The sequence below is a fragment of the Physeter macrocephalus genome, chromosome 12 (genome assembly GCF_002837175.3).
Source record: "Physeter macrocephalus isolate SW-GA chromosome 12, ASM283717v5, whole genome shotgun sequence".
NCBI lineage: Eukaryota > Metazoa > Chordata > Mammalia > Artiodactyla > Physeteridae > Physeter > Physeter macrocephalus.
Genome location: NC_041225.1, coordinates 31,885,690 through 31,913,433, shown reverse-complemented (window position 1 = coordinate 31,913,433; position 27,744 = coordinate 31,885,690). Strand labels below are relative to the sequence as shown.

The 27,744-nt window shown below is 50.8% G+C and overlaps 1 protein-coding gene across 4 annotated transcripts in view; it reads right to left on the bottom strand.

Moving 5' to 3' along the window:
- Nucleotides 1-27,744, bottom strand: part of ASAP2 (ArfGAP with SH3 domain, ankyrin repeat and PH domain 2) — a 161,678-nt gene that overhangs the window by 63,497 nt on the left and 70,437 nt on the right. For all 4 annotated transcript variants that reach the window (XM_024118649.3, XM_024118651.3, XM_024118650.3 and 1 more), the window contains exons 3-6: nucleotides 22,069-22,214; nucleotides 6,837-6,911; nucleotides 5,048-5,097; nucleotides 2,432-2,561 (exon numbers count right to left, since the gene is read on the bottom strand). In XM_024118649.3, the coding sequence (XP_023974417.1) occupies nucleotides 2,432-2,561; nucleotides 5,048-5,097; nucleotides 6,837-6,911; nucleotides 22,069-22,214 (401 nt within the window). The remainder of the gene's footprint in view (nucleotides 1-2,431; nucleotides 2,562-5,047; nucleotides 5,098-6,836; nucleotides 6,912-22,068; nucleotides 22,215-27,744) is intronic.

Sequence of the window (27,744 nt, the reverse complement as noted above, 5' to 3'; positions counted from 1 at the left end):
GACGCACAGGCCCAGCGGCCATGGCCCACGGGCCCAGCCGCTCCGCGGCATGCAGGATCCTCCCGGACTGGGGCACGAACCCACGTCCCGCATCGGCAGGTGGACTCTCAACCACTGCGCCACCAGCGAAGCCCCTCTCATACATTCTTAATTCACGGAAGCTCTGTATTATCTATCTGGCATACTGACTGTCTTTATAAGATTCATTTTGAAGAAAAAGTTCCACAGCTTTAAAACAAACACCTGGAAGTCACTTTTCTACATTAGATCCCACGCATCTAAAACTTTAAACACCTAAACAACGCCAAACGTTTACAAAACTTGAGAACTTCAGTTTCAGGAAATGGTTAAACAATTTTAAAATGATTTTAACTGCAGCAATCTGTTCACTCTGAGGGGTTGGGTTCTCAGGGACTGCTTTTCGGATGCTCTTTCCTTCCAGCCCAGGTCTGTCTGGTCAGTGTGTACAGGCTTCATCAGATGTGTGCTCCCCTGTAAACTCCAATCTCACTGCCCGGTCAGCCCACCTCTGCTTTTGTGCCTGCACAGAGCGCCAGACCCCACCAACCGCCAGCTCTGCAGCACAGGGACCCTGTGATGCTCGGCACAGACTGGGGCCCGACGGCCACCCGGGGACCCGCCCAACAGATGACTCACGTGTGTGACTTAGAGGTGTCGGGTAGATAGCGTTTTTCCAATAAAATAACCTATTTGACCAGTCCACACAACCCATTCACCCAGACGAGGAAAAGAGCCCAGTGCTGGGTGCACATCCCAGAAAGCAATGACAGAGCTGAGGATGGAACCCGCACCCTCACCTCAAGGGTATGACACTAACATGCTGGCTGAGTCTCTCGGTCACTAAACATACTTTAACAAGCAGTCCTGCTGAGTTTACGTCAATAGCTTTCCTCCTCACTAGCCAAAAAGAGAGCTCATCCTGAACTCACACACACACGCTTCCCAAATCCACTCTCTGTGAAACACTACTACTTAATTTTACCCCAAGTCAATAAGAGCAATACCGTGTCTGTATAACACACAGAGGTTTCTTCGTCCCTGTCTCTATCGCCCGGGATGATCTCTCCAACACTGTGTGAAACGGGTCAGGCAGGAATTATCATATGTGATGTCTGTTTATGAAACAGCATGTGTATAAAAGCATCCACTCTCCTATCTACAATAACACTTTGAGCTTAGTTAACTTTCTAAAAAGTCACGTAATGAAAAACAAAGCAGCAAAGGAGAGACAGAGGAACAAAAAAGACATAAGGCCTAAGAAACAAAAAAGTAAAAGAGCAGATATAAACCCAACCACATCAATAGTAACATCAAATGTGAGTGACTAAACAATCCCATCAAAAGGCAGAGACTGTCAGACTGGATAAAAAAACATGATCTAAATATAGATTGTCTACAGGAAACACACTGTAGATCCAAAGATACACACAAGTTGAAAGTAAAAGGCTGGAAAAAGAAATCCCATGCAAATAGAAACCAAAAGAGAGCCGGAGTGGCTGTACTAATACCAGACAAATAGCCCCGATCCCTGGGACTGATTCCCCTCTGCTGACCACTTAAGAGTTTGCTCTGGGAATAGAAACGCATTTTATTATACTCCTAAGACACACAACTATAAAAACTAGGCTCCTACTGTAATCAACAAATTAACAAACATTCTAAAATCAAAAAGTGCCTTTTGATGAGCTCTGCCGTTGACTGCTTACAGGGAATTGAGAGCTGGCTGAACCTAGCTTCCACACCCGTCACAAATATCACCCCTGCATTGTGTACACTCGAAATGTAGGTCTGCCTGGCTACACAGGAGGGAACACAAGTGCCACCACGCTCAGGGGGCTTCACTGCCACCGCCGGAGGCGCGAACCCTCAGGCCGAGGGGTAAACCGTTTCCACAAACAGACCCCCGAGCCAGGTATAAAAAAGGCTGGACGCAAAGGCCTGCATGATTGGTCTTCGATACTTCCCACCCCGGAGCCTCTAGCAGAGAAACGTTCCGAGTGTCGGTCCTGCCATTCTCCCCTCCCCGAGGCGAGGCCTTGGGCCGCCGGTGGAGCAGGACACAGGACCTCCCCAGGGTGCCTGGGCCTCTGGCCTTGGGGACCGTCCCCACCCCGGGCGGGCGGAGCCCAGGGGCACGCACCTGCAGGGGCTCTCACACTCACAGAGGGGACCACGGCTGGGGTCTCACCGCCCCGCCCCCAGCACCTCCTTAAGAACACCAAAGCGGGGCGAGTGTGCAGTGTGGAGGCAGAAAGAACCTGCTTTCAGGTGAGTCGCGCCTTCAGAAAGGCTGGAGCGGGCCTGGTCTAGCCCCACAGCCCAGGAGCCCCAGGCTCCCCGAACAACAGAACTGGATGACAGGGTCCAGCAGTGCATCTGGCGTTTGCCCCGAAGCGCCTGGCGGGCGTACCTCGCACATCTGCAGCTGGAAGAGCCGCCGCTCCTTCTCCATCTCCTCTGCAATCTCAGCCCCGCTGATTTCCGTGCGGATCATCCCGTGCAGCTTGGCATGCTCCTTCTTCTCCTTTTCTATCTTGGTTCTACGTGTGAAAACAGCGAGACTCAATCAAGACACCTCCAGACTGCACAGCCCCGCTGCGACCCCGACACCCATCCTGGACACAAATGCTCGCCGAGCCTTTCCAGAACAGGACGGCCTCGAACTCACTGGAAAGGAAAAAGCGTTTTGTCATAAACATGTCAACCTTGGCCCTTTCTGTTGAGTATCGACCCAACAAATGCTTCCAAAGCAACTCGACTAGGACAGTGCTCATCATCACAGAAGAAAACAAGTGACCTTTCCCGTTTTTAAGCTTCGTTCCCCCTTCCACGTCTATCTCGTGCTCGCCTGTGCTCGAGTCCAGTGTGTGGGTCAGGGTACCAGCTGACCCTCGGAGCGCATCCCGAGACAGGTGACCAGGGTGAGGCAGCCACGCGTCACGTCGGTTAGGAAGGGCTTGGACTAGTAACTGGATTTTTATCCTGGAGAAAAGGAGGCTAAACAAAACCCACAGAAAGGGGCTTCCCTGGTGGAGCAGTGGTTGAGGGTCCGCCTGCCGATGCAGGGGACGCGGGTTCGTGCCCCGGTCCGGGAGGATCCCACAGGCCGCGGAGCGGCTGGGCCCGTGAGCCATGGCCGCCGAGCCTGCGCGTCCGGAGCCTGTGCTCCGCAACGGGAGAGGCCACAGCAGTGAGAGGCCCGCGTACTGCAAAAAAAAAAGCCACAGAAAGCACTCAAAAATATAAAGGGTGCCATGAAGAGGAGGGCGCAGACTTTTCCTGCAGAGCCCCAAGGCAGACACTACACAACGCAGGCAGCGTGTCTTAGAAGGCTGTTCAACACGAAATGGACTCCTCTGGCTGCAGAGGCCCCATCATTTGGGGAGGGGGTATTCAGGAAGAGGCGAGAAATATAGTTTCTAATCCTTGTTCTTTATCTTGAAGCACAGCACTAGGCACACAGCAGACCCTCAGTGACTTGACTGGGTGAGTAAGAAAGTAAAGAAAAAGTGACCGTTTGGTGAGGATGTTGTTAAAGCGGCTCGTGCACCAGGGAGGCAGTGTGACTGGAGGGTCCCGGGGACAATCACCCAACTCCAAGCCTCCCCTGACGCCACCGCAAAGGGATCAAGACACGGTCCAGATGTCGGTCACTCTCGTAATGGTCAGGTATGGAACGACAGGCCAGGAATTGTAAAGAGGTCTTCAAGCCGTTTGTTGCGTATCACAGGGCCTCTCAGGATAAATCAATCTTGCATGTAAAGCGGTAGAGCTAATTTTTAAATTTATCCCAGAATTACTCTGAGTTTTAAAGGGTGCTGCTCCTTCATTCTCCAATTCTGGGATCTTGTGAGTACCTCTACCCTCACCTTATCTATGTGTGTCTTGACTTTACAGAATTTGATCTCATTTCTCTTTCAAACCTTTTCCTCCCAGAAGCAGAAGACGCTCTCAGGCAACCCTCTTCAGAGACCCTCTCCTGTCCCTGGTTCAGAAAATGCCCAGAAGCTTTTCCTCTAAGGCCCTCGAGGGCAGCAGCGACGGCAGCTCAATGAAGTCGGCAAATCCATGTCCTGCCCTTGGCTCAACTAGCCTCTCGTGGTTGACCAGTAGCAAATACCAAGGGCAGGTTTCCCACCTGTGAAGCAGGAACGTGGACCCTTTCCTTATTCACTGCACTGAACCGACACCCAGATACAGGATGCGAATGAGCCAGGGACAGTGAGTCTGGAGCCCCTCTGGGTTGAGCCGACCTTCAAGGCATTCTGGTTTAATACTGTTATCTGTGCTTACACACTGCATGTGTGCCATTAGTGAGACTCCGGAATTTGGAGCATGGCAACTTAAGATTTCCAGGATGCGATGAGTACCAAATTTTGGGATTCCTTGGTGTGAGCTCTGTGATCCTTCAGCTCTGAACAGAGACCCAAGGCTGGTAAAAACAAACAAACCCAATTAAATACGTGTAGTTAACATCTGAAAAGGCTTTCTTCCTATCGCGTCCCACTTTACCAGATGGCTTCATATAAAAGTTTCTATTTCCACTGAGAAAACTCTATTACCCAATGCACAGCAATTACAAAGCAAGCATGAGGCATTTAAAAATATTTTCTATTTCTCAAGTATTTAAAATAATTGAAATCATCATTCGCACAATCGCTAGCCCGATTCCAGCTAGCTCAATCCCCTCCACTGGAGGAAATGAGAAACCGTGATCAGAAATGTTACAACAAGTGCCTGAAGTCAACCAGTAGAAGTCAATTAACGTTTCTGAAAATAACATTCTGTAGCCATTAGGACGTAAGAGGAGGGATGAGGAAAAAACAGTTTAAAGAGGTTTATATCATGAATGTAGACACCTGGTATGAAAGCATCTGGTATCACAACAAAACACAGCAACACAGTTTTGGGTGAATTCTTCCCTGGATTAAGGTTTATTTAGACAATACCTTTAAGCAGTAAAGGCTCGATTTAAAATTAAAATCTCAAATTACCTATGCTTACTTTTTTTAATGAAAATACTCACATTTTTGTTTCGTAGTCCTTCCAAGCTTTATCAAAAGGCTTTTTCAGATCCTGTAAACAGAGAGGCATAAATTAAACAGGACTAATCATTAATTTCTGGGCAAGATAAACTCATCCCTAGACTAGACCTGAAAGGAGTATTAATTTCTGCTATAAATGACGTATGTGATCCCAGGAAAAATGGAGAGCTTAGAGCACAGGCTTTTAATCAGACTAGCGGTAGCATTTACTTTTTTCTTTCTCTTTAAGAAATTTTTATTATAGAATACACCAAATGCACACAGACAAAACTGGAGAGAATTATACAACATACCTGTCTGCTAGCTATAGCAAGTATCAACTCACAGCCCATCCTGTTTCACTTATACCCTGCCCTCTGCCCTGAGATTATTCTGAAATTAAACCTGGAAAGACATATAACATTTAATCTGCAAGTATTTTAGTATATCTCTCTAAAAGAAAGGGACTCTGATTTTTTTCTATTAATATAGGAATCTCCTCAACACATGTACCCCTGACCTGGGCCCCAAAACAAGAATATAAAAGCCATTCACCTTCTCCTGAGGTCTCCCGATTCCACAATTCTGTCTGGAACTCAGGACCTCATATTCTCTGATAAAGCCTGACTCAAAAATATACTGAGCCACTAGAAATTCTATCAAATTTGGTTCCCACCTATTTATACACCCTTTAACAGGGGTCTTTTAGAAGAGAAAACCCTTTTGTTGTGGGGATTTTTTTTCCTTTTTTGACTCTTCTTTGGCCTTCTGACAAGGCCTAAGCTCCACAGCCTGGCACCTAAAGCCTCCAGGAAGGCGCGTGCCCACGCCGTAAGCCGCATCTCCCACTCTGCAGCCCCGCCGACCCAGGGCCCCTTGTGCAGGGCTGCGGCATGCTGCCACAGACTGGCATGGTTTCCCCTCTGCTTGGTGTGCCCTCCTCTCCCGCTTTTCTGGTTCTGGCCGGACGTGTTCTCCGGGCCCCCACTGAGGATGCTGAGCAGTGTTCCTCGGTGTCCTAACGTCTCCCCGGGCCCAGACTCCTCGCCCCAACAGCTCTCCTGGCACTGCTGCCCCTGCAGAGGCCCCCGTGATCGGCTGGGCTTCCGGATGTGCCAGAGGCCGCCGGGGATCACGTGTGGATCCCGTCAGAGCACTCGGTCGCCTAAGAACTGGGGCACGGTTGCCTCCCTTTCACATCACACACCTGTCTGGGCCAATGACATGCGAGAGCAACTTTCTGCTCGGTGCCTGGAGCCCACACAGCACTCGAGCCCTGACTGTCCCCACGCACGTGCCCGGGGAAACAGTTCATGGCTCCAGTGTTCGTACGAGGCAAGGCGAGGCCTCCACAACGAGCACCCTTTGGAGGACGGAACAATAAAGGCAGCTCAGGCCTTGCTGGTGCCCATTCTCCCTCCAGGAAACCACCCTGCAAGGATCCTTTCCCAGGGCTCAATCCGTGACACGCTAGCTGGAAAAACCAGACTTCACACAGGGTTCCCTGCTCAACCGGCAGAACCCAAAAGTGGTTGACAGTTTCCAGAAAAGCTGTTTCTTTCCCTTCCACATCAGGGGCACCAGCAGGACAGCCACAAAGGCCACGGGTCACCACTGTTAGGGCCGAAAGGTGGTGCCACGATGGCCAGTCCAGGGAGCCCGAGGCAGCACGGCACCACCCCGCCGTCCCAGGAGGAAGGCTCGAGGCCGTGCTGCCCCGACTGGCCAGCGTGACGTGATTCCATGTCCTATGAAAGCTGCCCCCCCGTGACAGGACTCTTCGTGTCATACCCCTTTCACTCCTTTCAGGTCCCCCTTCAGCAAACTGTCCAGAGGGAAGGAGATTATGTTGTTCATATTCTGAATCTAAAAAACAAAAACAGAAAAAAATATCCTTATTCCATTTCCTTTTTAATCTAAAGTAAGGACAGCAAGGAGGTTAGAGAACACACAGTGATAATTAAACTTCCCTAAAACCTGACCAGCACAAGTATGACAGCCTTATTCATTCTTACATTCTAAGTAAGGATTTTACCTTACAAATGAATATATAACTAACGAAAAGTCTACATCTGTCTATATTTCACAACAATAATAACCTTCTATTATTGGGCTATGAAGTCTGTGGAAAGATAATCATTACAACGAAGAAAAAAAGTCAATGACAGAATCACTTTAAAGATACAGGAACAGAAGCCCCAACACTTCCTATTCTCACTCATGGCTCCATCTGATGCCCTAGGGCTGGGCTTTGGTCAGTTCTGGGGGCCCAGAGCCCCCAGTCTCCCTAGCACAGCCCCCAACAGGGGAGACTAAAAGGAAAAACAGAACAAAGGGGGCTTCTGTCTCCTGAGAACGTGTATGAGTGGATGTTGAGAGAGAACTAGAAAAGAACCGAGAGAGAGAGAGAGAGAGAGAGAGAGAGAGAGAGAGAGAGAGAGAGAGAGAGGAAAGCAGATAAATGAGAAAGGGAAAAGGGGGGACAAGTGGTCTTAAGGTCCCCTATTCTCCCTGAAGCAAGAAGGCAAAAGATGGTGGCTTAGCAAGCTGTCACCACAGATTAAATGCAGAGAACCAGACCCTCCTGACACACTCAGGCACGCTCCCGCCAAGCAAGCCCGTCCCCGCTGGCCATTCAGCTTTGAGCCTACTTAAGGACACAAAGCTTCAGTTAACAAGAACCTCGACGCACAGACCGCCCAGGTTCTGAACCCGACAAGAGTCCCTCCCCAGTGAGAAAATAAGCTGAGGCTCTACTTTCTCACCTCCCCAGGCTCTCTCTCCCTAAGTCAGCACAAGTGGCACGCAGCCTTCTGGGGCTGTGTGCGTGTGTCACTTTGGTGACACGCACGAAATTACGGGACCACAAAAGGACAGAGACAGGAGTAAGGACTTTGGAACCCTGTGCACTCCTTCTTCCAATCGAGCAAAGGAGAATTTTATCTTTAGTAGAATTACCTTGACTGGGAAGACCCACCACAGCACAATTTTTAGGGCAATATGGGATCTGATTTCCATGCACTACTCAGCATATGAAATCTCAAAACAGAGAAAGAAATTTACTTGAAAAATACTGGTAAGGTGTGTAATACCGCCTGTACCAACCACCTTTCCTGCCAAATAGATGGTCAGTTAATAACCGTCATTTCAGAAATGCCTCCTGGGGCAACTTCTGTCTGGCGCTTACACAGCTCAACATGTGTCATGCACCCGTCAGAGGCACAGTGTCATCAGCTATGACGTGCCAGGATTAGCCTCGAGAGTTAAGCTGTAAATACCGAAAAGCTGAGTTTAAGGCAAGGTCCCGTGGGTGACGGGAAGGGATGGAGACAAGGCCGTGCAGGTGACTCACCCCCGGCGCGAGCACACCTGGGCTTCCGCTGAGCCGTGGGGGGGCTCCGTCGCCACACGCGCCCCCCATTCCCACCCGCTGCGAGAACGCACCCACCCCCGCCTCCTCGGGCCCCTTGTCCCGCCGCCGCCGCCCCTCAGCCCCGCTCGCGGCGCTCTCCTCCTCCTGGGCTCCAGCCCTTCTGACCCGCCGATGGCCCACGAGCTCCCCGTGGCCTTCTCACCGCCCTGCCCCCCAGCGGCCTCACCGCCCCTCGTCTGGACTGAGGCACCGCTTCCCCTGCTCCTGGCCACCGCGTCCCAGTCTCTGCCCGTCCCAGCCCCTCCTACGCAGCTGTCGGATTTCTCTGGCGTTGTGTCCCTGATAAAGACCAAACCTACTCCTGCATCTGGACCCTCACAGTCCAGCCTCATCTGCCACGTTTCACCTCAGTATCCGCTGTTCAAAGCCTTCCCATCCCCCAGGATTTACTCAGATGCTACCTTTTCCAACAACATCCCAACCTCTCAGCAGGAAGTGACCCCTCCCTCCCCACATCCTCCGATATTTTCTTTTTAAAATAATTTCTTGAAGGACCTGACAGGTTCTACCCTACATTTGTCTCATCAAGCTCACACCACAAACCCGAAGGGGCGGCTTCAAGTTTTTCTATCCTCCACCGCTCTCAACACAGAGCGTGGCAATGGCTGAGTGAATCAAGTTACCTAAGTATTTTTCTGAGCATCTAATACGTGAGAGACAGAATCTAGAGACACATTAATAGCTTTAAACATCATATAGCTAATATGTGAATTCATGAATTCATTCATCATGTGTTTACTGAGTACCAGCAGTAAGCTGGCTACAATGTAAACAAAACATGACGCTTGTTACCTCAGAGGAAGAATAAATATATCCACAACAAGAATTAAACAGAAAGTCTAAGACACACCACATGCAGCATGTTTCACTCTGTACAGATACCAGCGGCTCCTGGGGGAAAGAAACAACGACTACAGCTTTAAGCAGTCGGGCGGGCTGACCTGGGCTTGGGAAGAAGGTGACTGGTCAGTTCCTGAGCCGCGAGACTCTGCCCTTTCATCCACTCGATCGCAGAGTCACGGCTGGAGTCAGAGCACAGGTCCGTTCAGTCCTCAACGCTGCCCAGAGAAGAGCCAAGGCAGCGCCATCCTGGACAAGTCACGTGCAAGACAGCAGGAACCGCCCGGGGCGGGGAGGGGCGGTGGTCAGGGCTGCCCAGGGTGGGAAGCTGAGCCAAAGGCACCAGAGCAGCCCAGATACACGGTAGGTTGGAGGAAAAAAGAATAAGGTGCTTGCAGATTAAAAACTGTATTCCTAGGAAGAACTCTAGTATGTTTTTATGAGAGGTGTATTACACGTGAGTGTATGCATAAATGAGCGAGGACAACAAAATCCCCTAGAGCAGGTGAGAAGAACATCACGCAGAATTTGGTTTACACCTCTATTTTAAGACTACTCGTTATCGGGACTTCCCTAGTGGTCCAGTGGTTAAGACTCTGCACTCTTACTGCCGAGGGGCTGGGTTCAATCCCTGGTCGGAGAGCTAATGTCTCACAAGCCGTGTGGCAAGGCCAAAAAAAAAAAAGACTTTTTGTTACTTAATTCAAATAAGAACTCAGGCAGTGACGACAGGTATTAGGTTAAGAGGAGGTAAACTAAACTCTGGCATCCAGAAGAGTGAAAATCTAAGGACATCCAAACACTGGGCCAGCTTGCTTTCATTCTGGACACTGGAGACAGGGTGAGCACGACATTAAACAGCCATCAAAACTGTGAGGACTGCCACAAAGGAGGCACACGGGGCCCTCAGGGAGCGACAGGAGATGAAACAGGGTGGGTAAGAGGGCTTAGGAGACAAAGATGCATCAGACAGAACCTCAGTCCTCACGAACTCACCGTTTAATAAGGCAGATAAAGCACATATTTAAGTAAGTAAAGTGCCATGTGGAAACTCTACGAGCCAGAAATAAAACACCAGTGAGTTTCTGAGAAGAGAAAATTACTTCCAGTCTGGACACCAGGGAAATGTTTGCTGATTGGGGTTATGTGAGATAGACCTTCAACGACAGGGAGAATTACGTCTTGCAAGATGGGGTGGAGGGTGTCCAGGCACAGGAACAGTGGAGGAGTCGGAGCACATCAGCCAGGGGAGCGGCGGGGGCAGCAGAGATGAGAGCTAAAAAGAGCAGCTGGAAGAGAATCCACCAAGGGGATTCTGGCCTCCGTTCCATCCATCTCTCTTTCCGGGGGCTACTCAAATGATCTAAAATAAGAAACTACTACTCCTCTAATCAGAAACCAATTAGCTAAATTATTGCAAAAAAGACAGAAAGTAGATGGGCAGTTGCCTAGGGCTGGGGGTGGGAAATGGGGGCTAACTGTGAGGGGACAGGAGGGACCTTACTAGGTGGAAGAAAGTGTCCCCAAACTGGTTTAAGGCGATGGTTGCATCACTTGGTAAAGCTACTAGAAATCAATGACTTGCAGAATTGAAATGGGTGAGTTTTATGATATATAAAATATACCTCAGAAAGCTTTTTTTTTTTTTTTAAAAAGGAAATTATTACAAACATACACAGAATCCCCATCAGTGGGCTTCCTAACAAAGCTCCTCCACTCCTGGCACCAGCCTCTGCCTGCCCTCTGCGTTTACCTGCTCTCGCACGGAACCCGCGCAGCACACAAGCATTCTGACTCAGGGTGAGAGTCCAGGAAATGACCGACCCTCGTCTCTGCCTGGGCCCAGATGTCCTGTCTCCGCAAGAGTGCCCTGCAGCAGGAAGGATGGGCTCGCTCCGGGTCTCCCTTTGCCCTGCCTGTACTGGGGCCGCCCAGCAGCCTCAGGCCCCAGCTGAACGAACCATCTCCATTCTGGCCGTGAGAGATGAAAACCACAGCCAGGAGATCACCGCACACGCGCTGTGCTCAGCACCTCCAGCCTCGATTTACGAGCAATAAAACTGTTATGATTGCTGGGAAGAATTAAATTACCCCTGGGTCACCCAGCTAGACTATTTCCCTTAGCACCAAGCAAGCACTGGGCTTTCTCTTATCCTCTGACTTGCTTTTAACAAGTATATGAAGTAAAATGGCTTTTTGAAACCCCAAGCATGATCTGAATACAAAGCATTACTCTTAGTTGCTGCCAGTAAGTATGGATCTAATACCAACAGCACACAGACAATCTTTAGAGTCACAGCCCTCCCTGCTCTGTCTTCCCCTCTCCTGGGTTCACCTGGATATGTCTGACAAGATGAGCTGCCTACACAAGTAGTCACATGTGTGTAATCTCAGAAGGAGAAGGAGAACGATGCAGTCGTGGGGAGACAGGCAGACAGGGCTACCAGGGATCACGAGCAGCCTGCGAAGTGTCATAGCTGATTAGCAAACAAAGATAGACCAGGAGATGGGGCAGGGGTGGGGGAATATAGCCAGACAATAGCCATCTTTCCACATGGGTCTTCCTAATTATTATTAAATATTTTTTTGTGGGGGCAGACAGGGTCTAAAAACTCCTTGACTCGCGAGGTTTGCCACTTCCATACTCTCTAAAAATCTTTCCCCCCTTCCCCGTAACACTTCCCCTGCCCACAGGGTCAGTGTCTCGGCTGCTCCTTCGGCTCTGTCACGGGTTACCAGCAGCTGCTGAACCAGCCAAAGCTCCGCCCCTGGTTCCAGCCTGACCCCTGGGAACCCCAGCGCTGCCTTCTCCTTGGCTAGGGATCTGTCGAGAAGCCTGAACCTAGACAGGATTTTTGTATCATAGTGCTCTATTCTTAAGGAGCAGCAAAGAGAAGATAGACTCAAAACAGAAAAGCCGCTGGGCAGAATCTTCCTAGCTCCAGGCTCATGAGTCTAGAAAAGACCAGGTCTTCCCAGGGCTCTCCTCAAAAACCCTTAATAGTGTCCACCCCTCTTTGGGGATAATCAGCTTTTCCTAAAAGACCATATATAAAACATGGCCAAAGAGCCTTACCTGAAATGCACCTGTGTCATTAAGTTTATTTTAATATGCCTAATTTATGAGAAACCAGAGACAGAACGCTGGGACCTGCAGGTTTTTTTCTTTTTAACTTGGGCAAATGCTGCTCAATCACAGAGTTAGAGGTAAAATCAAGACCTCAAAGAAGGGCAAACACCTGTTCATGTGGGCATAGGCCCTGGCAGCACCTCCGTGCCAGAGGGCGGAGAGTTGCAAAAAGACCTCAGACCTCATTGCTTCAATTAAGGGCATTCTTAGCAGAGGCTTCAGCATTAGCCAAGGATATGTACCCGGGAAACAGCCAGCACCTGCGGAAGCGTCGCGTCTTCTCCAGGAGCTGGAGCCTGAGACCCAGGATTGTGCGTGCGGGTGGCATTGCCGGGGCTGTTAGAGTAGCAGGTTAGGCTTTACACCGGTGCAGTCCAGTATGACAGACACTAGCTACATGTGCCCATTCAAATGTAAATGGATTACAACGAAATCAAGTTAGAAACTGAATTCCTCAGTTGCGCTAGCATATTTCAAGTGCTCAAGAGCCATGTGCGGTGAGCGGCTTCTCATACTGGATACAGCAGACGCAGACCATTTCCATCAAAGCTAAAAGTTCTGGTGGACAGCAATGCTTCAGACGAGTAGCCTAAGAAAAATTTTAAGCATCTCTGAAGGTGTAACTGATGTACAATAACCTGCCCATATTTAAAGTGCACAATTTGATAAGTCATAGCACATACATACACCCACAAAACCATCGCCCAAGTGCAGACAGTGAACACACCCATCACCCCCGGAAGCTTCTTTGTGCCCTTTTGCCATTCCCACCTCCCAGCTGCCCAATCTCCGGTCCCCAGGCAACCGCTGATCTGCGTCCGTCACCACAGAATAATCTGCGTTTTCTAGGACTTCCTATACATGGAGTCCTACAGCACGCACTGCTCCTTGTCGGCTTCTCTCACGCGCGCTTTGAGATCCATCCGTGCTGTTGCATCAACGGCTCATTCCCGTTTCTTGCCGAACAGTTGTCCGTCACCTGGCTTATCCAGACAACTGCTGACAGGTTTCTGAGTTCTTTCCAGTTTGGGGGCTACTACAAATCTTACATATAAGGCTGCTCTGATTGCTCGCGGGATGGGACTCTCCAATGGTGACCAGGAAGGCCTCTTCAGAAGGTGGCGTGGAGCAGAGCATGAAGGAAGCAAGGCAGCTAGCCCCGTGAAAGCCTGGTGGGGGAGCATTCCCAGCAGAGGGATCCCTAACACAAAGGCGCCGAGGCAGGCGCCTGGCAGGGTCAAAGCACAGTTTTCTACGTTCTCTCTGAAGGCTGCTTATCTGCAAGAATGAACATCCAGACAGAAAATCTTTTGGAGAAGCAGAAGGTCCTAGGTAAAGTGGCCTGAATAAATCACTAAATGGCACAGGGCCACTTAATCGCATGTAAGGCTTACAAGTGCTCTGAGAAGTCGGTGTTACCCCCATGTTACAGAAATGGAAACAGAGGGAGAGTTAAGCCACCCACTTTGCCCCCAGACCCCACAACTAAGCAGCCGCTGAGCTGAGAAGGCGGCCAGGGCCCTTCCCATCATTCCACTGCCATAGGCAACCGGCCTCCAGAGCGGTCAGTGCTACTCACACCTGACCCACGGCCGGAGCGGGACAGGCTGTGAGACCAGAGGTGCCATCTACATCAGGACGTACGGGGAAACACTTTACAAAGGAAAACCATCTAGGTCACCTTCATTTTTAGTGAGCTCTCCCTGGGGGCCGGCGACAACACCGCCCAAGGCCTACCGCGTGCGTGCCTGCGCGCACTCACACGGCCTTGATCGCTCTCACACGGGGCCCTCAGGAACACATGCTCCCAGGCCTGGTTCTTCGGCAGCAGGGCCACTCTGATGGTTTGTTTAATCAAAAAAGGAGACGGGGGAGCCCACGCAGATCTTGAGTGTTTAACACAAACTGAAAGATCAAAACCGGGCAGCTGCCAAAAACACTGGCAACTTTCACACCACAAGAAAGAGGGGAAGCAGCTGACCTGGTTTCTGCCTTTAACGCTGCGTCTCTGGCAGTCACGCGGCTTTGATCTTTCAGGTTCTAAGTGGAGGGAAAATAGTGACCCTCTTCCACTGGAGAACGGATGATGAAACCACACACCACAGCCTACTTGCAACCGTCTGGAAAACCCGCGTTTTCCTGGGCCCCTTCCACAGAAGGGCCCAGGATTCATCAATCCACAGCTTCTTCTAAAACCCGCATGATGTTAAAATGCTTAGTTAAGCCACCCCCCGAAAACGAAAGCAGCTTTTCGAATCTGTTACCTCCGAGAATTCGAGGCTGGATACTCGCATCCTCAGCTAGGCCCTGGCGCCCTGGCCTCAGTCTCCCCAGGGGAGGGGTTGGAAGCGGTTGCTGGTTCCTGACCAACGGAGGTCAGTGTCACCAGGGAACGGATTAGAAATGCGAATGGATCAGGAACTCTGGGAAACGGCTCCCAACAGGGAGCGTTGTAAGCCCTCCCTGGCGCTGCTGCTGAGCCAGGCTGGAGAACCGCCATTAAGTAGGTGTGGGTGTGGCCTTTTAACACGCTGCAGGTCCTGCTGGGGCTCCTGGTCCACAGACGGCACCGTGAGGACCTCTGCTCTAGGGCAACGCTTCTCAGGCTTTAATGGGCTGACTCGTGCCCTGGGGAAATGGAGATTCTGGTTCGGCAGGCCTAGGGGACAAGGGCCCGGGAGCCTGCATCTCTACGAGGCCCCAGATGACTCCACCTGAGGGCAAGGCAAGAATAGGACCCTAGGGATGCAAATGAAACAAACTACGTCCAAGTGCTCTGTAAACCAGAATCGGGAATATACAGGTATTGATGTAGTTTGTCAAGTTTCAGATTTTAAGGAATGACCAACAAACAGTGGAAATTCCCAAAGGGAAATGCACCCAGAGAGGCTGGACCTGGAATTTATCTCCAGGTCCCGGGGAGGCAGGGGCCTGAGTCCTGGCTGAGCCAATGGCCAACAGGAGGAGACCCAGGACGCCCAGCCCCCCCAGCTCACAGCCCCCTCTCTTCGGGGCCATCAACCTCCTCCAGCCCCCAGCCCCTTCCCCCGGGGCCTAGAAGTAGGCACCAGTCTCTCCCTTCACAGAAACCTTCCCTTGCTCACCTTCTCCTTCCATCAGCAGCCTCCGCCTGGAGCAGCGAACTCCCGCCGTCTCTCCTTCTGCCACTGTACTGTCCCTGCCTGCACGGCAGAGTCACTGTGGCGTCCCCGGCACCGAGGCCAACGGCGCTCAACAGTCACCCTCCTCCTGCTCCTCTGCCTTCCGGATGCGGCTGACCCTCCGCCTTCACTCACACCCTCTACTCCAGCCTGTCCACACAGCATCCCTCGGGTTTGGCAAAAGATTTTAAAGTTTGAGGTGCCCCACATCGTGGCAGTTGTTCTTTTAATAGCCAGCAAGCGAGAGGATACACGGTGACAGAAGAAAACAAACACAAACCCTGGTTTGAATTCACTAATGCTTTCAAATGATTTTCCTATAACGGCACGTCCTCCATGCACCTGACAAGCTGTTAAAGGCAAGTACAAGGAATGTGTTCGCAAACTTTGCCAGGGGCTTAGATGCAGATGGACCCTGTGGTGGCCCCCAACCCACCCCTACCCAGGACCCAAGCACCCAAGGCCACGAGAGTCACCGCCCCACCTTCCGGGCCCGCGCCCTCAGGGCTCCGTGGCGTTTGTCCCGGGGCCTTCCCAGCACACACAGCATCCTAATAATAGTGGCCCAGATGGGAGCAACGAGCTCTTACTGCCCTACTGCCCAGAGAGCCGGGCCACCCTCAGCAGGCGATCAGTCACTCTTATCAGCTGAGCTCTCCTCTTGGGCCCAAGGCCTTGTTCCCACCCTGTCCTCTCCCCCATGGCTCTTCCCACTTTCTCTGACCTCAAGGAGTCAGTGTACCGCAGCAGTTACAATGAGGTGGCACTGCCTTTCCAAAAAAAATAGTATCAAAGTACAATTTACACATAGTCATGGCTGTGCTACAACCAAACACAGGGCTCTGACAGTAGCCTTACCGCTTTTGTCGTTTTGGTCAAACTAAGGACATGCTTTCATTTTGGTCAAGGATCTCTGAGTGTAGGAAGCAGCCTGCAGTGCTGAAGCCTTGTGAGTCTCAGAGCATTTCCAGCCATGCATTAGGCCAGATTAAACAACTGGTGGCAGAGATTTCTAGGTGTCCAACGTAACTGTCCATCCAGGAACTCTGTTCCCCTAGAGAAGGCCCAGCCCTCAAGCGCTCCTCACTCAAAGCTTACAGACTCCTGCTCTGCGTACAAGCCTAACAAGCTGGTCATCGCGTTCTCCAGCTCACAGTGCTGTGGAACAAGGCACCAAGAGTGGTAGAAGCCAGCAATCAGCAGGCAGAAGGGTGTCAGAATATTAAAAAGCCCATGTTGAAAATGGGAAAGCCGACGGTCTGGCACCAATCTAGGGGCAGGTACTCCCACACCGCAGGTACCAGGCACCAAGAGTTTCTCTAGATTTCAGCGCTGCCCCTTAATTTATGCCCCAAACAACGGTAAGCCTTCCTCCCCAGAAGATAAGATATGCCCAGTGCCCACGCTGAATAAGAAAGAAAGTAAAACATTTTAAAACTGAAACAGACTCACAGACATAGAAAACAAACTTACAGAGGGGAGAGCGACAGGGGGTAGGGGTCGGGGAATAGATTAGGAGTTGGGGGTTAACAGAGACACACTGCTATACATAAGATAAACAAGGACCTACTACTGTACAGCACAGGGAACTCTGCTCATGGACAAGAATCTGAAAAAGAATAGAAATATGTATAACCGAATCACTTTGCTATAACTGAAGCTAACACAGCATTGTAAGTTAACTCTACTTCGATTAAAAAATGCTTTAAAAGAAAGAATGTAATACATTTAAAAATACAGGGCATTTTCAATAGAAGAAGTGAAAAGAGAAGAAAGTTTACGGGAGCACTGAGGGTGAGGACCTCGGCTAGAGAGCGCTCTACGCTGAGCAACGTGATGAGCTTTATTAACGTGGGGAGTCAGCTCCTGTCGACCGACGGTGCTGGGAAGAGAGCGCCACCGTACTGCCAACCAGCAGGTGGGCAGGCCTCCCCGCCGGGCCCTGCGCACATCATAGGAACAAAGCCACACTCTCCTCAACAACCTGACTAGCTCTTCACTCTCTGCCTATAATGTCTTCTAACTCCAATCACTTGTGCGAAGGAAAAACAAAGCCACGAAAACAACATGACTTCTGTGCACGCTGGTCAGCGGGACTCCCAGGTTCCTCTTTCCGGGTGAGTGAAGGGAGACTCCTCAACCCCAGGGTCACCCGCGGCTCTCGCCCTGGAACTCCGCCCTGCGCTGAGCCTCCGCCGGCCCCTGCCCTCACCCGGAGCGGGTTCTACGGACCAAGAGTACATATCTCACAAGCGATTCTCCGAAACCAGAGACGGAGATGACACACCTGTAGTAAATGACCTTTCAGGAATGTGCTTTCATGCAGCCGTTCATCAAAAGGCCACTTCTTAACACGGACGTGGCCCTGGAAAATCTTTCCAGGATTCTCACATCCATCTGGTAAGAGGAAAAGAACCGAGGAGACTGGCCTGACTTTATAACCAGCCTAATTTCACACATGTTACATTTCTGGAGCTGCCTTGTTTTTCCCTTTATCCTGCATTACTGCAGAGGAATTCACAGACTCTCTGAAGGTGAGAATCTCACCCCTTAGTACCAAAATCTCACTTTATATTAAGCTGGCCTTTCTCTGGAGACGTTCCAACTGCTTTATAAACATTCTTTCATGCTGAAGAGCAGGTAGGTGGTAATTATTATTCCTTCTAGGCAAGAGGTAGGATTGAGAGTCTTGGCCATGCAGAACTGAAATGTTTTTTGAACGCCTGAGGAAAAGCAAAAGCAAGGCTTTAAAAATAAGAGATAGGACAGATGTGACCAAAAATAGGAGTAAGAATGGTATACAAAATACCAAAAAAGGAGAAGTCTCCTATGATCAGCTCACTCTCAGCGACAGCTTCTTAGAAGCAGCCACTTGGCGTCCTTACGGCCGCAGACCTTCAACACCAGCCCTGGCCTGGAAAACCCGGCCTGGTGAACATGAATTTGGGCACAGATAAGGTACTCGCTGGGAAACAGGATCAAAAACCCTATAACTCCATAAAGCAGAAGCAGAAACTACAGTCCTGCACGTGGACCCAGAGCTACTGTCTCCCGGGCTTTAGTAAGTTACCCGACCATAACGACACTGGAATGTCACCTGTGGGGTGGTTTCTTATTTACAAACAACCCTCCCGCTTACCCCCGCCAGCCTGAAGCTGGCCGGTGAGGCGGGAATGGTTTTCTCACACTGCTTTAAGGTGAGGAAGCTGAGGGGTCTGGCTGCTCGTGGCTGCAGCATTCGGCCCACTGGGCATCTCTCTTCATGCTACACTTTACCCTGCACTGCCTTCCCTTCCGTTCTGCCCCCTTTTTCCCCCAAGGAGTTGACAAGGGGCCTTAAATTCTTTCAACACCACAGTGGAAAGAGCATGGGACTGGAGTTTTAAGACCCAGATGTGACCCCTAACCTGTCCCTTGCCGGCTACGGGCCCCACCTGAGACTGAGACGGAGGTAACGTGAGGGACCCCGTGCAGCTGACGGGAGGACGCAGCGAACGAGGAAGAGCCGGTACACGCTGCTGACGGTGCCGCGGGCGCTCGGGAAGTGACGGCCGCGGGAAAGCCACTCGCGCTATAGGAAGGGCGAGGACAGCGAGGCCTGGAGGAGACTTCCGATGTGCCCAAAGTGGCAGGGCCACGGGGCAGGGGCCAATGCCACAATGTACCCATCACAACGTCCAGGCCCTGCTCTGCTTTTAGTTGTGCGGGAAATCAAGAAACGAAGGGGCTGCTTCTGTCTACCTGTGCAGCTGCTCGTGTTAAAACTGAGGACAAGCGACCTCGAGTAGGATTCCACCACGTGGAGCGACGCAGGCGGGGCCCTTCCACACCTGGAGGCGCGCGTCCAAAAGCTGGCAAGGACTCAGACCTGTCCCGAGAGAGGTTAGCCCTTTAAACCACCGGGGCCTCAGTTACCTAGTCTACAAAGTGGAGACAACGCTGATTCACCTCATGGTTACAAGGGTTAAACAAGCCAAGGTGTGTAAAAGCAACCGGCTGTTCTTCTTACAAAACCAGGCACGGCGTTATCATCTCCATCTTACAGCTGAGAAAACCTGAGTGGAGATCAGCCGAATGAAGATACAAGAGCTGGCTGGCTGGGGAGGGGCAGCCCCGGCCTCCCGCGCCTCTGTCTCCAGGCTGCCTGCTCCGTCGCCGTGCTAGGGCTTCCCTCTGCCGTCCCCTTGGGACCCCCCTTTCACTGCTTTCCTTCTGGCTGGATCCTGTCCCCTGACTCACACGTCTTCCTCTTTCTTGGCTTCCCTCTTCATGCTGCTAAAGCACAACCCTTAGGAGTTTCAGAGGAATGAGGCTTGGGAGCAAACCTTCTCGAGCCTTGGGCATCTGAAACTAATTCTAATTTCATGCTCAGGTGGTGGGTCTCATTCCAGGTTAGAATTATGTTCTCAGGATTTTAGTGGCAATGCTCCGGGCCTTCAAGTTTCCAGGGTCACTGCTGAGACACCGATGGCACTGTGATGCTTAATCCTCTGTGTGCTTTCTGAAAGCGTTAAGATCTTTTGCAGTTTCACAGGGGGGTGCCTTGGGGCAAGTCCTTTCCCCTTACTGTCCTGGGCCCTCCCATCTGGAGATGAAAATCCTTCAGTCTCAGGAACCATCTTTTGTTCTGTTGCATTCACGGCATCCTCCTCTGTTTCCTATTCTCTCTTTCTGAAAACGCCTGTCAGTTGGATACTGGACCTTGAGAATTAATCCCTGACTCGTCTTTCATCTATTTCCCACTCTTTTGTCTTTTTTGGTCCTTTTGATCTATTTTCTGAGAGATTTCTTTTACTCTAACCCTTCTCATTAGGATTTCCAATTTTCTATTTTCTTATACTGATTGTCTCTCCCCTTTTTTAAAGACAAGCTTCATTCCATTCTCTCTTCTGATTTCTCTGAGGAATTAAATATAGTTTCTTCAAAGTTTTCTTCTGCTCTCTGCATTGTCTCTGTGTTCCCCAAGTTCTTTCTTCTGTTTATTTTGGTCTCTTTCTTTCTGGAGGCCATTCATTCATATTTAAGAGGGAGGCACACGAAGCAGCCGGCTGGCAGCTCAGGGGGAGAGGAAGGGGCTTACCCGCCCCCGAGGGTCAGGGAGATGAGGCGGCAGGCTGATTTTACACTAGACGACCCCGGACACGTCAGCATCTATAGATCTTCCCCAGGACCATGCAGCTTCCCCAGTTTAAAAAAAAAAAAAAAAAGCTCCACTGTGACTCAGTGGTGAGGCCCTAACAAGCCGTGTGCCAGTGTCCGGGCAGTGGGGCTGGAAAGGGGCTGGGCTCCACTGTGTGCTCTGCATGCTGTCAGCCTGTTTGGGGCAGTGATAAACGGGCGACAAACTTGACAAAGGCCCCAAGAGATTCCAAATTAACCCGAGTAAAAAACTTAAGCACAGCAACGGCTTTTTATATTTACCACTTCCAAATGAAACACTTTACAAGTGAAGACAGGGAGAGAGACGGAGAGCCTTCATGATCCGGTTCTTTCCCCTCCTCCTTATTAACTCATACACTGTGTTCCCCTGCTTCTGCCCTAGTAAGAGCAGACTGACAGACCCGCCATCACCACCGCTTCAAGAATGATGAGCTATTTTTTCGCTTGTTATGAGCTTGCTGACAGGAGAAATGAAAAAGACACTGTTGTTTGCGACCTACACAGAAAGCGTTATTGAGTTCTTGACCTGGTCTGCTTGTCCATGACCTCTGGGAGAAGCTGGGGGAGAAAAACAGGAAAGAGATGCCGGGACCGCCCCGACGTACATTCCCCTTGTGGAAGAAACCGCTCAGCAGGGACCCAAACCCCCTCTCTGCTCAATTCTTCACAATTCTGCTCCCACCGTGAGGATGGCACAGGGCTGCCAAGTGCAAGGAAGAGTCCATTCACCCACGCTACCAAGAACCTACCGCAGGCAAGAAGTACTCAGTCCGTATCTCGACTCACTTAAAAAGTGAGACTTTTCTTAGGCTCTGCATGTGAGAGCATAAAAGGCCTTGAAATATTCACGGTAATTTCTGTGCTCTGATTATAGGTTACCTTGCCGTGTAAGGTAACAGGTCTGAAACATATTTATGAAATATTGTTAAATTTAAATACCTACTATAATTACCAGAAACAGACTATTCTACACAGTTTAGGAACTATTGAAAACTGAAGTCAGAGGCCCTTACGAAGACGAATGCATTTATCCATTTTGTGCCTCAGCTGGGCAGCTTTAAAATGCCGAGTTAAATTTGAAAGTCTTGTGAGGGTAGGAATCACAATTCTAAAATTTACTCCAAAGTGACCTCGCGTGTATAAGAAATACAATTCTTTTAGGTATCACAGGAACTATGAAACGTATTCCTCGTGTACCAAACACACCTTAATTACTGTCTAGGGAGCTACCTTCCCAACTAGAGCCACTCCGGGCCCCTCCCACGCTGCCCGTTCGCTGCACACGATCGTGACACTTACCAGGTTTTTGAACAGCGCCGTCAACTCCTTTGTAAACACTGAGAACTTCAGGAACGCGCTTCCTAAGTCCGGGTCATCTCTGCATACGCAGTTGCCCCCGAACTTCTCCAGAGCCTGGGTGTACTGCTCTTCGTTTTCCACGTGCGCTGCAACAGCAACGGGAGAGGTGCTGTTAAGGCCTCGACCGCTCTAGCCCTGCCCCCCACCAGGTTCTTACTTGCGGATAAAATCGAACACATTTACAGCCTGAAAATCTGAGAAAAGCCAAGTCACACCGCGAACAGAAATAACTCTGCTGTCCTGACAACCACCCGTGGTGCCAGCGACAGATCCCAAAGAACAAGCGCAAGGACCAGGAGGGAGAGCCTCGCACGAGTGCCACAGCCTCCAGCTCGTGGGATGAGACCCCCGGGGACGCCCGTGCTTCCCCATCTCCTAGGACTCCTCCTCCGTAGCCCACACGCTGGCGGGAGACACAGAACAGACCCAGTCCTCTCCTGGAACCCAGCAGCTGGCGCGACGCTCACCCAGCCGCATGCCCTAGCTTCTCCTTTCAACACCGGAAAAGCCACGGTCCTCGGAGCACGGGCCACAGGCCAGGGCGCCTCTGCTCGTGACAAGTCCTCTGCCTGGGGGCCTTTCCGTGCCTCTGCCCCACGTCCCTGGCACCTTCCTGGACTTGCGCTCAGAGTGTTACATTCCAAATGTCCAACTGGTAAACGTGGTTCCCAACACACTGGAAGTGCTTCCAGGGTAGGGACTAAGTTTTATTCATCTTTGTGCTTGAAATATAAGACAAGACGCATGTCGTTTGATCAGAAAAAGCAAAAGCTGGTCATCCATCTGAAGGTATTTTACCATCATTAGGCTTCAAAGCAGCACCTTAAAGAGTGAAAAACCCGGATTCTGGGTCTCCAGCTCTGTGGTTCCCAGGCCCTGTTGGACATCGAAATCCTACACGGATCTCTGTCCAACTGCAGAAGCTGGAGTCCCATCTCTGAGTCAGAAGCTGGGGTGGGAAGCGGACACAGGTAACTCTGGCAAGCCAGCGTGGCTGGACATGGCTCCCTCACTTCTGGGTCAAGCGTTCTGAAATGAATGCTGCCAGTCTGTAATAGAACAACTCCCTGGCACGGACACTTACTTCTGCTCCCTCATCGCTCCCATCAGAAATGTAACACAACGACTGTAGAGGCACATCAGTGCGGGCGGGCGGGCGTGTCACCTTGCATGGGGACTCCACCGCGCAGGGTCACACACCCCTCTCAGGCTGCCCGCGTCTTCAGAACTCTGCTCCCACAAGGAGGACGGCACAGGGCTGCCAGGAGGCCACAGAAAGCCTTCGTGCTGCAGCTTCTTCGCCAAAGAACAGACCCTGAAAAGCCCCTGGCGGTGCCCCAAACAACTCCTCAGGGCAACAAAACCACTGTCGGCAGTGCCGGTGCCTGGCCTGACAGCCGGAGCACACGGGGGGGGGGGGGGGGGGGGGGTGGCCTGTGCTTGCGGAAGGCGGCCCTGGGGCTGGGCCGGATCCCGGGATCCATGGACCGTGTGTCCACCGACCCCACCAGGCAAGCTCTTTGCCCTCGACTTCCGGGAGCATCTGGGTGCCTTAGGGGATGCCCGTGTGGATCTAACAAACACAAGAGAACGTTAATGTCACTGTTTAAAAGGCCCTTTTCCTTTTCCTCCTTTCTATTATTATTATCATCTTTTACATCCCAGAAAAGAGCCTGAGAGTTCTGGATACATTAAATGTATTTCTGAAACTATACTCAGCAAACGACTTGAGGCAGACACACACACACACACACACACACACACACACACACACACACACACACACACACGAGCGTGACAAAGGGGTGGCAGAGCAGGAGGAGCCCTCAGAAGGTCTGGGCTTCAAGCCTATGCCTCCCAGTAAACGTGGATGACCTGGTAACATACGCATTTACTCTCTCTGGAGCTGTCTCAGCCACGTGACGGACAAAGACCCCGCTGGGAGATACTCACAGGGTTAAGGTAAGAATCAAAGAACGTGGGTGAGGATAGGCAGTGCAACCACACCCAACACATACACGCCAACCAGAACTGACAATAGTTATAACAGCAGCACAGATGTCATCTATACTGAGCACAAATGGTTTCCACATGTTTTTTCCTAGATTCACAACAACTTATATATGGCATGCATTATTTCTCACAACGCTGAAACTGGGACTCAAGGAGATCAAATAACCTGTCCTAGGAAACAGGGCAAGAAAGTGGCAGAGCTGTGGTGCAAACCCAAGTCTGTCTGATCCCGAAGCCCATTTGTCCCCCACTCTACCACACTGATGTGTGTTTCCTTCTAAAAATAGCTTACCTTGCCAAAACCAAAAGTACCCAAGTTTTAGATTTTTAAAATTCCATTTCAGAGGCGGATCAGTTACACCTATTTTGCTCGACTTATAATTCTAGAACATGTGGTCAACAGCGAAGGGCAGTTCCTTTCAAACCACACGCTCTTTTATAACTATTTCAAAATTGGTCGTCAAGATGTGGGCAATTCCAGCGTGGTTTTGGAAGGGCGTGGCAGCCACAAGCAGACATCTGGTGCTGATGTCACTCCCCTGGGGGAGAGAAACAGGAATGCGGAGGCTGAAGTCACCTCGGCAGCCATGTGCTGCCTTCAGAATGATCCTGGACCCTCGCAGCTGCTCTAGGTGAGCACCCAGAGGGAAGAGGGGGAGGATCAGCTCCAGTAAAGGCCATGAGGTGGCCTACAAGTCTTTCGTTCAATTAAACTTAATAAGACTATAAGGTGTCAGAAGCATCATCCTTACTACCTGTTGAGTAAAGTGGGGTTCCGAGGGGTTTAACGATTTGCCCAAGATCAAACAGCTGGAAGAAGGTGGGCAAGGGTCAAATCCATCCTGTGTTCACACAGGCTGCCCCCAGCCTGTGACAACCTTGGAGAGAGGAACCTGCCTGCTGTCCACGGGCAGTCCACCAAACCAGGACAGGGGAGAAACAGCCAGCGAGGCTTCCAGTTCTGGCACCAGGAAGGACAGATGCACTTCCTTTCATCCCTTCTTCTGGGCCTTTCAACTGACCACCTGGTATCGGTCACGTTTTTTTATAAAAATTATTTCCCTTTTAAATCTTCAAAATAATGTGTTGATCCCAGCAACCTCAGTGTGATCAGTGAGTGTTCTGGACCATCACTGTCACCCCATCACCTCACGTATTTATATTTAAAGCATTCTGATCCACTGTGATCACTATCTTTTGATGCTCAAACTGTCCCAGCTTAGGTCAGTGGGAACCTCTTTACGCTGATCTAGTTGGAGTTTCTAAGACCAATTTCTCTTCTTGCAAACAACTCTGAAGCTTCTTGAGAACGATCACAGCCCCGTGTCTCCCTGGAACAGCTTGCCTGGTACCCACTGTCAGGACAGGAAACACCCCGTAACTACGTACGAGCCGAATGGCCTACTGCTCCACGTCACCCAAAGTCTGAGATGTTCCCACTAGAAAGTCCTGGAGTGTCTTTATTTTCCTTTAGCCAAAACTAAATTTAAAACAGGAACCTAAAATAAATGGCTAGGGAATAAACTTTCTGGAAAGAACCCAAACTGGCTCTATCATCTCTTATTTACAGAACTGTCAAAACTGTTCTTCTAAAAAGAGCTCCCTCTCCCACCTCCCCCTTATTCAACTGTCTCTTTAACTCTGGTTCTTATTAATGAACCAGACCCAAGAATCTTTGATGTGGGAGGGACTTGGGAAAATGAGAAGCTGAGTTGCTGAGACCACAGCACACGAGAGCCCGTTTCTCCCCAGTTCTAATCCCGCAGCCTTCCCTTTTCCCACACCTCACTGCACAAAGGCCAGACCTTCCACCAATCCGTGCAAGGGGATGAAATGAAAGACTAACAGAAAAGTCTGCTATGGAGCCAGCGAGCATGGGCACACATTGCATTTAGAGGGAAGGGTCGGGTCTTGTTGTGCGCCTTCTAGTTTACTGGATTATGTCATTTTAAAAAAACTGATACCAAGAAGGCAGCCCAGGGCATATAGTTCAAGCAAAATTGTTGGATCCAAATGGGGAAGAGGCAGCCTTCTTACTCCTACTCAATGGGCCACACAGCACGGCGGGGAGCCAGCCACCTGCCCAGTGCTGCCAAAGGACAAGAAGGGTCCCTCAGCCAACTCGCCTCCACCACCTTCAAGTCCACCTGAATGTCTGCTCCTCTCTTCCAGCCCTGCAGTGGGCTGTCACGGTGTGCTGGGTGCACGCAAGACGAGTGTGACCGATGTCTCAGGACAGATGCACCAACCCATGCACGATGGCCTGCGACGTGCTGGGGCTGAGGATTCAGAGACGCCAAGAAGGCGACGTTTGAGCTGGGGGTCCGAGGTCAGCTGGGAATTTCCAGACAGAGACAAGCAGGAACAGGAAGGTATCAACCCCAGGGGAACAGCAAGGAGTCCTGTGTGTTCAGAGGCTGTGAACGCTTTCTCAGTCTCCGAGCCCCCGCCTGCACCCAGCTCCCGACGCAAAGCCATCTCAGGGCAGCCCCAGCCTCACTGTCCTACCCACCCGGGCCACTCCTGAGTCTTTACAGTCCGAAGGATCCTAAAAAGAACCCTGGTCCAGAGGCCCCTCTTTACAGACAAGGACGCCAAAGCTCAGAGAGGGCGCTGACTTGCTCAAGTTCACACAGCTAGTCTGCAGCAGTCCGAGAACCAGAACTCAGCTTTCCAGGCTCCCAGTCGGCGCAAGTCCTCCCAAACCAGGCGAGGAAGCGTTTCTTCACTCGCTCGTCACATAGCCTAGGCTAACACAAATGTGCTACAATCCTCCAGCCAGGCACACGCACTGGTAGCCCGAAGTCCAAGTGCCCTAACCAGAGGCAGAGGTGGGTACATGTCGGGGGGGTGGGGGCAGCCTGACGGTGCTCGCCTTGACCAGGACCCTCCAACCCCCCGCTCCTGGCCACGCAGGGGTCAGGCTGAGGCAAACTCATCCACAGACACCGCACACGCCAACCATCCACAGAGACGGCTCCAGCAGGGGCGCAGTTTAGGAGAGACATATGTTCTCTGCAGCAGAGCTTTATAAAGACCCTCCCTAGATGAGGATTAATATTCAAACGTGAGCCACAACTGTAATGTCAGGATAATCTGCGTGACTCAATGTCAAGGAGGCCAGGCCACTTCCCCTCAAGCTGTCAGCCCCGCACATCACCTGGTTTCAGATCCAACTCTCGGCAAACAGCTCCTGGGAAAGCAATTTCCTGGAGTCAAAGATAACCCCCACTTCTTAACAGGATCTCTACCCTGTGAACACCTCATGGGAGAAAACCATTTTGAGAACTTTATTTCTAGACTCATATCCCAGATAAAAATCTTTCCATTCACAATTTGGTAATCTGCATTAAAAGTTTTAAAAAACATTTTTTGCCATCCCCTCCCACTTCTAGAAATCTATCCTAAAGAAATAATCAAGTGATCAGAGACGCATGTACAGAACAACTGATAAACTGAAAATGTATTAAGCTCCAACAAAATGGAAATGGTTAAATAACAGTGTCTCTTCAAAATGGAATATGATGTAAGCTTTTAAAATCATGATGTAGAGGGGCTTCCCTGGTGGCGCAGTGGTTGCGCGTCCGCCTGCTGATGCAGGGG